The sequence below is a fragment of the Schistocerca americana genome, chromosome 3 (assembly GCF_021461395.2).
Source record: "Schistocerca americana isolate TAMUIC-IGC-003095 chromosome 3, iqSchAmer2.1, whole genome shotgun sequence".
In the NCBI taxonomy this organism is placed as follows: domain Eukaryota; kingdom Metazoa; phylum Arthropoda; class Insecta; order Orthoptera; family Acrididae; genus Schistocerca; species Schistocerca americana.
Window position 1 is genome coordinate 421346687 of NC_060121.1, and position 12552 is coordinate 421359238.

The 12552-nt window shown below is 37.4% G+C and overlaps 1 protein-coding gene across 4 annotated transcripts in view; it reads left to right on the plus strand.

Annotated features, from left to right (window-relative positions):
* The window catches only part of LOC124607491 (eukaryotic translation initiation factor 5B), a 426670-nt gene that overhangs the window by 306923 nt on the left and 107195 nt on the right, over positions 1 to 12552 (plus strand). For all 4 annotated transcript variants that reach the window (XM_047139867.1, XM_047139864.1, XM_047139868.1 and 1 more), the window contains exons 17-19: positions 4368 to 4444; positions 4553 to 4760; positions 10196 to 10291. In XM_047139867.1, coding sequence (XP_046995823.1) covers positions 4368 to 4444; positions 4553 to 4760; positions 10196 to 10291 — 381 coding nt within the window. The remainder of the gene's footprint in view (positions 1 to 4367; positions 4445 to 4552; positions 4761 to 10195; positions 10292 to 12552) is intronic.

The window sequence follows — 12552 nt, forward strand, 5'->3', positions numbered from 1 at the left end:
AAAGGACTTGGGATAGCAGTTTAATGGAATATATAGCGTCTTGAAAAGAGGTTATACATTAACATAAAAACAATAAAGCAAGAGTAATGGAATGTAGTCGAATTAAGTAAAGAAATAACACACCAAAAGGAAGTGAGTAGTTTCGCTATTTGGATAGAAAAGTAACTGATGTTGGCCGAAGTAGAGAGGATATAAAAGTGTAGACAGGTAATAGCAAAACATTTCTGAAAAAGAAAATCAAATTAAGCTGCAACTTTTACAGTTTTACCGAGGTAATCCTGCGCCCCTGAGAAGATTTGTCAAAACTACGTCACCCCACACCCCCACCTCCTGTAAAATTACGTTTCTGCAATTTCTTCTACACAGATTTTTATAATTTTGTATGTACATTTATTAAAGATGAATCATTATTCCAAAAATTATTGAAATTGATGAAATGTACTGTACGTAACAATTTAAAAATATCATTGCAGTGAACAAATAGAAAACATGTAAACGTTCCTAGAAAGTCGAAAACCTGTTCTTTGTGGCAGTATCTAACATTGATTTTAGTTCGATGCATAATAAAACATATTTGATTTGCTCTTCATGAGTTATTAAAGCTGCATGAATTGATTGTAAATTAAAGTATAAGGGCTGTCATTAAGAACGGAGAAAATATTCCATTTCAGAAATTGCTTATTTATTACAGTTTTACTTTGCAGTTTCAGGTTTGGAACGGAGTACTCATTGACAGTGTCACTGAAGTCACGTATCGCAGCTGTGTCGTATTGTGCATACAAGATAGCAAAAGTGGACAATTTGTTTTCACTCACACTACACCTTAAGTAATCTTTAATTTAGCCTTTGTTTTTCGTCTGTTTGCTGAAGCTAAGTTTACAAGCTGCTTCAGTAACTGCGGCTGTCATAAATATTATCAAAGCTATTTCACTGTTTGGATGTTGTTGTTGTGGTCTTCAGTCCTGAGACTGGTTTGATGCAGCTCTCCATGCTACTCTATCCTGTGCAAGCCTCTTCATCTCCCAGTACCTACCGCAACCTACATCCTTCTGAATCTGCTTAGTGTATTCGTCTCTTGGTCTCCCTCTACGATTTTTACCCTCCACACTGCCCTCCAATACTAAATTGGTGATCCCTTGATGCCTCAGAACATGTTCTACCAACCGATCCCTTCTTCTAGTCAAGTTGTGCCACAAACTTCTCTTCTCCCCAATCCTATTCAATACTTCCTCATTAGTTACGTGATCTACCCATCTAATCTTCAGCATTCTTCTGTAGCATCACATTTCAAAAGCTTCTATTCTCTTCTTGTCCAAACTATATGCATGTCTTAATCCATACTTAAAAACAACTTCATAATATCCAAATGGGAAGCTGCGTCAGTGCTCTTCATAAGCTCTTTCACTTGAAATTTCAAACTAGCTATTTCGTCACCTAGCTGCGATCTATGGATAGTTCTGCACGACTTGGCACCAAAACCATCTGCACATTTTTCGAGATGAGATACAGAGCTTCTACTTACGGTGTTTTCTGATAGGAAATCGTAATCAGATGAAAAGATGTGGGTCCTGCGTTCTATTTCAGTTGCAATTTTGTCAAATACTTTGAAGCACTCTACTTCAAACAGTCTCGTTACTGCCCTTAATGGCCAGAACTCGACTGAAATAGGAAGCCTTCGGTGAAACAGCATATTTGCTTCTGCATCCACTCGCCGACTTGTGAGGCCTTACAATACCGCGGCGAAGTAGCAGCAGGAATGCTATTATTGAACATGAGGGGACTGTGCAGACTGTAACCGTGTGAAACGAGAGCATTACCACACAAACACTGTCTATGAAAGAGGCCTGTAGGGTAATAGTTGTTTCTGTATGCTGCAACTTACATGAAATGACACTGACAGCAGCGTACCATAAGAGTCGCGGACCGAGCAAAAACCTTCTCGTAAGCGGAAGAGGAAGGAGAACTCAAGTACGTCTTTCGGTTACTTCTTAAATAGTTTTTTTTCCGGTCAGTTTTAGCGCTCCCCCTGCGCCAGCGCCCTCAATCACCCCATGCCCACAGCCCTGATGAGTTTAGTGTTACCAGTCACAATTTATTTTATTCTAATTATGCATTCATAGATTTAAACCTCTATCATCAAGTAGATTTACTTGAATTATGCCTGTGGTATGTGTAAAACTTTGGGATAATGTGCGGCTCTGTTTACTAGCAGAAAGCAAAAACACAACATTATTTTGCTACGAAGCAGAAAGTTTGTGGAAAAATAGCCATATGAGTGGTCACAGAAAAATGAACTTATGACATCATAGTATAAGTTGAACAGTGGGACAGAACGACTGCATCCCAGCGTTATGCCCATACTTTACATAGTCGGCGCTTTTTCTAATTTCACCACTCCTTTTAAAGTATCTTAATTATACTTTAGTGTTGCCTCTATTATCAAGAGCCACATTAGAACTGGCTTACCTTTCCAAAAGCGATACTGATCATCATCTGTCAGTTATGAAGAATGGAAAAAAGTCCAACATCACGTTGGAAATGTGTTGCGTTTGGTGAATCTTTCATTACAACTACTATTTTACTAGTTGTACTAACGTTTCCATGCAGGATGTGTAGACAGTGAAGGTGTAATGCACCCCAATCCACCAGCAACTGGACAATATCAAGAAATTTAAGAGAACTATTGACAGTCACCGAGTCAGTATCAGAGAGGTAGTTCATAATGTTGTCGCATCAGGTCATACTAAGCAGTTTTTATTTTATTTTAGTCATTTATTGTTGCACGTTTTAGCATTGAAAAACAAGGCATTTCGAAATTATCGAATTTTGATCAAAAGCAATTCCAAATTAGCAGTTTTAAGGAATTTCTGAAGCTTACAGTGTCCAGACAAATTTTAACTGATGTCAAGAGATGGATATTTGACGTTGATACTGAACCCCAATCATTGAAACAGAACATTTTTTCCCAAAACCCAAGACTGCAATCAGTTTTTCAAGTTCAGTTGAATGTGAGGTTGATTTCAATAGCATGTGCACCAACAGATTGTGTATTCAAAAAGAAATACAAAGTTGAAATTTTGTACAGTGAGCACAAAGCAATACAGTGAGAACTCTCAACTTTATGCTGAAACAATTTATGTTTTTTACTGTATGGCAGTGTACGTCTTCCTTAACTGGCTGCCATCTTTGTGATACCTCACGTCAGTATTCACCAGACGTTAGTCCCCTTATAGCTTCTAAAGCTAAAATAAAGCTTATAATGAATAATGTTTATTACAGTCAAAGACTTCTGTAAAATATTTTAGTGGCTAAACAGTTCTTAACTTTCCGCTCATGATTAATAAACCATGAACAATTCTTGGCTCAACACTACATCAGAAAATCTAGAGTCAATATTTGTGTGAGGCACCTACTAATATAACTTCATAATATTCGTGGGTTTGAAATGAACCGTGAAAAGATGACATTTTGTCATCATTGGCGAAAGATAGAACTACTGAAGAAGCAAGATACTATATTACGAATTAAGTTTTGCAAGAGTTTCAAACATTGGTAAAAACTCCAGTAGGTGATTGGTAGGCAGTAGCAAATCAGAAAGCTATTACCTATTCCACTTTAATATGTGTGATGGGGAGTACTTTGAAGGGGGTAATGTAAATATTTTCAATTAAAAGTTTTTTGAGAAAAACAAAACTGATACAGGTTTTTTTTACCTGGCAGTAACGTGTTAACTTTTAGCATACGGATGACAAGCCTGGTGGACTGCCATCATTTCTGGATGGACATAATTAATCAAGCTGTGTTACAGGTTCCATTGAAACACCCAATACTCATATCTTGGAGTTTGTCCTGACCATCCTTTTTAGATGAAAATCACATATCGGATTTCTGTACTTCAGAGAAATGTTAGCAGATTTAACACTAAGTGAAGAAGTTTTTCATTCAGACTTTGTTTCACTGTTGCTCAATAGATGCATTTTATACATTGTGTATAATTGGTAGAAATTGTAAAATCATTAAAATCATTCAGTCTTATGATGGCAGTGTTTCATCTAATGTATGATATATGTTTTGAACAATATGGACTAGTTCCATAATGAGCAGATTACAATCACGAACTGTCAAATCTTTTCTATTTTCTCCAGTTTCTCCTAATCGTTTAAAAATGCTTATCAAAGAGACAAGTATGGATATGCTCCTAGAATACTCTTTAGTGTACGCATTATGTTTAATATTCCACAGTATCGTGGCATAAGCTACTGGCAATTCATTTAAAAATGCATTTTTGCAAAGTGAAGTACACGTAAAATGACAAATTTTGCTTTATCCACATTTTTATTACATTATTCGTTTATTGTTTGTTTCAGTATTCCAACATACGAATTGGACCTGTTGTAAAGAAAGACGTAATGAAAGCGTCGACCATGCTGGAACATGAGAGCCAGTGAGTATACATGACTACAGAAATATGAATCCTTTGCCTTCACTCTTCATTGTATTTGCTTAAAAGCAGAATGACAATGTAATGCAAGAGCAATCTAATTCTATTTAGGTATGCTACAATTTTGGCTTTTGATGTGAAAGTCGAGCGAGATGCCCAAGAGCTAGCAGATACCTTAGGTGTGAAAATATTTCAAGCTGATATTATATATCACCTCTTTGACAAGTTCATGGCATATCGAGAAGAACTACGACAAAGGAAGAGAGAGGAATTTAAGCATATTGCAGTGTTTCCTTGCAAGTTGAAGGTGTTACCTCAGGTAATGTTATTTAGTGCTTTATGCAAATGTTTTTGATGCATACATATCTTAGTAAGTGTTTATACTAGAACTAAAATTTGAAAGTTGTCATGTTTTTAATGCGGAACAGCAGCGCAATTCTAGTTTTGAAACTGCAAAGAAGAAAGTTATTATAGGTAGAGTCAAGTCTTTATCTTGAATAAAATAATTTTGGGTAGTAGGCTGTGTCATTATAAAATACTAAAGCAACTAAAGTGCTGACATTTCTACTGAATTTGTAGCAGTCCTCTTTAGGGTGGGTACCTGCTGGATGCTAGCGAATGTGTTCCTCTATATACTGTTGATTTCAGTTATCTGTCCGCAGCTCGTGGTCTTGCGGATAGCGTTCTTGCTTCCCCCGCCCGGGTTCCCGGGTTCAATTCCCGGCGGGGTCAGGGATTTTCTCTGCCTCGTGATGACTGGGTGTTGTGTGATGTCCTTAGGTTAGTTAGGTTTAAGTAGTTCTAAGTTCTAGGGGACCATAGATGTTGGGAAGTCCCATAGTGCTCAGAGCCGCCACCTCAGTTATCTGATGGCTACCAACTTAACATATTTGGGATGTCATTGGACAGTTTTAAGAGAAGTTGCTGAAGAGGGGGATGGCTGTACTGTAGGCTATTGTCTCTGCTGCATTGGTAGGTGATTGGAAGGCAACTCCAGTAGGTGATTGGTAGGCAGTAGCAAATCAGAAAGCTATTACGTATTCCACTTTAATATGTGACAGATAAGTTATCAATTACAAAAAAAATCATTTGATTTTAGCAATAGCAGTCAATATTAAAGGATTGCAGGAATTGCCTTAGTTTAATAACATTGAACCACAGCTAAATTGACTGCAGTTCCCCTTTGCAAAATGCATTCCGAAGCATTCAGTATATTTCCATAACACACTAAGATTAAAATAAAACAGTTATGACCATTGTGTTAATAATTCTGTTACAGTCATGTTTGAAAAAGTTAGTTACTACTTTGAGACAAGCAGAATATTTGCAGCCAGACTCTGATAATCACCGTATTCAGAATTAAGTATCGAGCAGGCTCTGCCCAGTAGTTGAAGAGCCTCACATAAGATTTAGTAGCGAAATGTTGTACACGAGGAGTATGAATCCCTGCTGCATCCTACAATATTTTCTCCGAGAGTGTCTACACATCTGAACTTCAAAGTCTAGAGTCTGTCTAATGCCAATTGTATTGTTTGCAATTTTCATTTTGCCCTGTTTTCCTGTGCTGAAAGATATTCGCACTTCACAAGACTGTTAGTTTGTAAAACAGTTCCTATATATTCTTGAGCAATGTGTAGTTCACTGATATGTGAAAATCCTGTTCCTGTTAGGTCTTATAAGTTTTCTTTTTCAGGCTAGCAACAGGCCTTGGATTGGTTCTTCCATTCACTTTCATTAAGACTACTGAAGCATCATTATCTCCTCTTTCTCTGCTTCCAGCTACCCTGCCCCTGTTTGCACAGACAAAATTTTGACAAAAAGAAGTGCTTTATCATAAATTCCCTCGCACTGAGATGTCTTCACTCTGCAAAGCTGAAGATGTGAAAGCACCAGCAGAACAACAGAAGTGTGCGGTACCCTTCAAAGGATAGGGGAATTCTAGGCATATGCCAACTCCTAGTTTCCTGCACTATACTTCCATTAAGGATGATGATGATTCAGAGCCTTTTGTGGCCATCCAGATTTAGGATTTTCATGGTTTTGCTTAAAGCAAATACTTGAATGGTTCCATGGAATGGACGCAGTCAATATCTATCTCCAATCAATACTTGTGTGCCATCTTTTATAGCCTTGCTATTGGCTTGATGTTAAACTGTACTCTTCGTTACCTCTTCCTGCAAATTTGAGGTATTTGAGATGATCCAGTGGAAGTGTATTTTAATTTGGTTTATAATCCTTACCTTGCCTCTGGTGCTTTTGATACATCTAAAAAAATTTCATGCTTCTAAACGTCTAATTGACAAAATGTTTCTGAAAAACACATAAGCAGGGTTCCAGACATAATATTTCAATTAGGATTGGGTTCATGTACTCTCCTAGTGTCTTGTTCTCTCCAAGAAATGTTCAACTTCTGGATTATTAAGAAATCCTGTGCAATAACAATGCACTTTTATGAGCATTTTTAGCAAAAAATGGTATGCACTGTGTTTCATTGCAGGTGACTGTTCTTTGCAGTTACATTCTACCCTCTCTGCACAATCATTAACATAACATTCCACATTTTATGTTACTTGCAAAAGCAAAATTTTAGAATCTTGTGATATTTTGTGGCAGAACATGGATAAGCCTATGTACTGTATTAAGGAAAGCAGTGGATCTTTAATAGAACTCTGACACTCTCTGATTCACAGCACCTAAGGAAAATTTAAATCTGTTCCCATCTATTGACACTAGTTGAAAACCTACTGCTTTGTGTTTGCCAAATATGTAGTGAACAGTTTGGAGGTTGTTCCCTGATTGTATAATTCTCATGCTTAATCAACAATTTTTTATTGTCCACACAATTGAATACTTCTGTTAAATCAAAGAATATAGAATAATGGGAAAAAATTGCATCAGAAAAAATTAATTAAAGTAAAGTAATGAAATTTGTCTAGGTAACACATCTTAGTACTTAAATGTGGAATGCAATCATGCGAACATGCATGCGTTGTGTTCTACAGGTGCCAGACTTCAGTTTGTGGGATGGAGTTCCATGGCCTATTACACTTGACCGATCAAAGCTGGGACAGTTAATGCTGTTTGTGGATGATGCTGTAGTAGTTGTCCGATGATGTCTCATATGTGTTTTATTGGAGATAGATGTGGCGATTGAGTAGGCAAAGTAACATGTAGACACACTGTAGAGCATATTGGGTTACAACAGTGGTATGTGGGCAAGTGTTAGCCTGTTGGAAAACACGCCCTGGACTGCTGTTTGTGAATGGCAGCACAACAGATTCAGTCACCAGATTGATGTACAAATCTGCAGTCAGGTGCATGGGATAAACAAAACAGTGCTCCTTGCTGTCGTACAAAATTGCACCTCAGACCATAACTCCAGGTGAAGATCCAGTGCGTCTAGCACATGGGCAGTTCAGTTGCAGGCCCTCAACTGGCCTCTTTCTAACCAACGCAGGGCCACTGCTAGCACCAAGGCAGAACCAGCATTCCATCATAAAATGCAACCTCCACCCTGCCGTCCAATGAAGGCACCTCTGAAGTGGCAAATGGCAGTGGTTTTGGATCAGTGGAATGCACACTACAAGGCATCTGGCTCGGAGCTGTCATTGAAATAATTGATTTGTGACGGTTGACTGTGTCACTGTGGTGCCAACTGCTGCTCAAATTACTGCTGAAGTTGCAGTACAATGTGCCAAAGCCATACACTGAACAAGACGCTCTCCACAGTGCCAACTGGCTGTCCGGAGCCTGGTCTTCTTGTGACCGTACTTTCTCGTCACCACCACCAGCAATCGTGCCCACTGGTTACATTCCAGCCAAGTTCTATTGCAATATTGCAGAAGGAACATTCATTTTCTCATAGCTCAATTAATGGTGTTAATGTTGCCTTAAAGGCATTCTTGACTGAAATCATCTCACCACATCCAATATCAAAAGTAATTAAAACTTAAGATTTTATGTATTTAAAGGAAACCTGATTTGTATCCTCATAGTGATGCTAACAGCACCACTCTTTTGTGACTGGCACAGAATTTGAATGGATGTCATCCTTTAGAGCTAGAAACATGCCTACAATTTATGTTGCACAATTCCTCCTTGGTGTCACAATTTTTTCTTTGGTCAGTGTATACACCACCACTGATTAATCAGTTTGTTCTGCAATTCCTTCATACGCAAAAGAATAAATTGCATTTTATGTTTATAATCTCTTCCTAAACTCAAACAGCAAATCTGATATCAAATTGTGTGTACTGGGTTGCAATAAGATATAAATCTAATTAGTACTAATGTATGATACTAATATTATACATCACATTCTCAGATATCTTGGAAAGTTCTGATAACAAGGGATTTGGCTCATGATTGTCAACATTATCCTTATCTCCCTTTCTGTAAAGTGGTTTCACTTCAGAGTATTTAAATTTATTTGTTTCACTTGAAAGACACTTAACGCAGTGATGGAATACAGCATTAAGTATGCTTCATTGGCCTTCATAAGTGTACTCGATATTTCACCACGTACATATAATTCCTTACTCTTCAATGAATTAGATTCAGTTTCTTCCTTGCTTGGATTTAAAAATTCTGAATAATTTGATGCAGCTTGCCAACTGTTGTCACTACCAGCTTCATTCTGCCTAAGAAGTGCTGTAACATGTTTAGCATCCACTTTCTCTTCTAGTACTTCATGCAGAACAAACTACATGGTGAGTCGTGCTTTGGTAGCTCAGTTGGTAGAGCACTTGCCCGCGAAAGGCAAAGGTCCCGAGTTCGAGTCTCGGTCGGGCACACAGTTTTAATCTGCCAGGAAGTTTCATATCAGCGCACACTCCGCTGCAGAGTGAAAATCTCATTCTGAATACATGGTTTTAATTTTTTTCTGATAGCTACCATTATTTACAGTATTGTCTGTAGCAAAATTTTGTGACTGAGCTGTCACTGTCCTTCATACTTATATACTGTTTTGGTTTCTTACTGCATGATATTAGAATGTCATTAGTTATTCAGATTGATTGCCTATTAGTACTGCTGCTCTGCTTTCAATTTTTTTTTTAATGGAAAAGAACTGTCAGTGAAAGAGATAAAGGTGCATAGAAACATATTTGTTGTTTAGACAGTTCATAATGTAAATATTGTCAGAGTATGCCCATCAAAATTGGTTTTGAATTTCTGCATTGGAAGAGCACCCATAGCTCTAAATCTGTCTTTACTACTTTGTGATATTTCTATGAATCAATTCCTTTGTATGTTAACATTTTCTAATTATGATCCAACAGTCTGTCCATCAGCTACTGAAAAATCTATGAGTGTTTTAAATATGTTTGTACTACTGTTTCCATGTAGTCTAGTTGGAAATGCCACTGACTCTCTTGTTGCAATTACATGAAAATCTTAACTTAAGATAAATTTCATGCCTTTCTTACAAACTGAATATAAACTATTTCTTCCCGTAAGATCAGCAGTATCAGAAATGAGGTTATGAAACAATGACATAGTTATCTAGATGTTAGTAACTGTAGATACATATTTTGTATTCTTTTTTGGTTACTCTAGTACTACTGATAGGCTTTTGTTTCCTGGTACATGTAATCAGTGTATATGCTAGAAGATATAAGTCAAATTTGTGGAACATCTGTGCTAAGTTTCCTGTTCCTCGAGAATACTTCTGATTATATCTTGATATAATGTAGGTCTTGAATTTATTGTTTCATCTCTACAAATTATGTTGAACTTTTGTTTTTATTTTTACAGTATATATTCAACTCTCGCGATCCTATTGTGATGGGTGTGATGGTTGAAGCAGGAATTGTCAAAGAAGGAACTCCTATATGTGTACCAAGTAAAGATGTAAGTAGCATACTATGTACTTAACATCTGAAATTGTAGACATGAATAACTTATAGTGTGATGAAAGTTGAAGTTTTTATGTTTCTGTTGATATATATTGCTTTGATGAACTGATCTAGAGAGAATTTTTCATACTTGTGGTAATTTTATGAACAATGACCAGATTTTATGACAGAAGAGGTAAGTGTGTTATTTCCACCTAGACCTTAAAACTTCACTCAAAAATAATGTTGTTTCATTTTTTATGTTCCCTTAGGGATGAGTATTTAAGTGACACCGTTTGTCAAAGAATGCAAACCTTTACATCTCAGGTAATGTTTCTCTGTATTGAAAATATCACAAACATGTCTTTTAGTCGTCTGGATTAGGTTAATATACACAACACGACAAAAAGTAAAAGCACCAAGAAGATGTTGTCTGACGTCAATGTTGCTTCATAGACATACACACCATTGGCGTGTCTGTAAATGGTGAGAGTTAAAATTCTCTGTGAGCACTAGAAGACATGCCAGAGTGCAGTAGTGTTGTTACCAGGCCAGGCATTTAGTGATCGCTATGAAGAACACAGAGTTGTGACATACAAATGTGAGGGGACAGCATCAGCAACGGACAGAGTTTGAAAGAGATCTCATTGTGGCTCTTCATTGGGCTGCCTGGTCAAATAGTCCAATATTAACATTTGTGGGTCATTCAGATATGACAGTGGCTTGATGTTGGACTGCAGGTAAATATGAGGACAGAGATATCCATTGCCAAGGTTCCAGTCAACCATGTCTGACCACCACAATGAAGGATCACTATATTGTTCACCAAGCACATCTGTATCTTTTTTCCGAAACAAGTAATGGACGCTCTGCAAAATTCTGTTTTGTCCTACACCATTCGTCGGAGACTGGCAGGAACTGGACTAGGGAATTAGTATCCCATTATTATCCCAGATGACCATTGTCAGCAGGTAAGGTGGCGACCGGGGGAGAAGTTCAGTTCTTCCAATTTTTGGAGGGGCACAGCAGTGGTAATGTGGTTTGGAGAGCCTCAGATGTGACTTTTGGTCATAGCTGATATATATATATATATATATATATATATATATATATATATATATATATATATATATATATATATATATATATATATATATATATATATATATATATATATATATATATATATAGTTATAATAGAGGGAAACATTCCACGTAGGAAATATATATCTAAAAACAAAGATGATGTGACTTACCAAATGAAAGTGCTGGCAGGTCGACAGACACACAAACAAACACAAATGTGTGTATGTTTGTGTTTGTTTGTGTGTCTGTCGACCTGCCAGCACTTATATATATATATATATATATATATATATATATATATATATATAGACACACACACACACAAACACACACACACACACACAAACATACACACAAAATTCAAGCTTTCGCAACAAACTGTTGCCTCATCAGAAAAGAGGGAAGGAGAGGGAAAGACGAAAGGATGTGGGTTTTAGGGGAGAGGGTAAGGAGTCATTCCAATCCCGGTACCCCAAGGTAAGTCTTTCCGCTCCCGGGATTGGAATGACGCCTTACCCTCTCCCCTAAAACCCACGTCCTTTCGTCGTTCCCTCTCCTTCCCTCTTTTCTGATGAGGCAACAGTTTGTTGCGAAAGTTTGAATTTTGTGTGTATGTTTGTGTGTCTATCGACCTGCCAGCACTTTCGTTCGATAAGTCACATCATCTTTGTTTTTAGATATATTTTTCCCATGTGGAATGTTTCCCTCTATTATATATATATGTGAACTGTGAGGTGCGCCCTTGGCCAGTGAGATCCCTATATCTGTCCCTGATAGAACATGTGATGTCTTTGATGTTAACTGTATCCCAGTGCTGATATTGAGCATATGAAGGACCAGTTACAACAGTTGTGCACAAGATTTCTTCAGAAGAGGATGTAAGGAATTAATGACACACTTCCCATCTCTATCAGTGGATGCATCCAACCCAGAGGGGATGCCAAATCGTATAGACAGTGTGGCTCATATGACAAGTTATTTGTCAATTTGACTTGATTCTGTGATTGCTGTCAATAGTGCATTCCCTGCCAACCTGTGAGGCTCCGTTTTGTTTGCCACTCCTCTGCTGTGTACTTCATGTTTCTTCGCATGCAGTGTAAATTGAGAACTTAAAATATGAGAGAACTACATAAAAAACTAAAGAGAAATTGCAAAGAATTTAGTAGGGTATCTCTTACTAATGATAGTCAC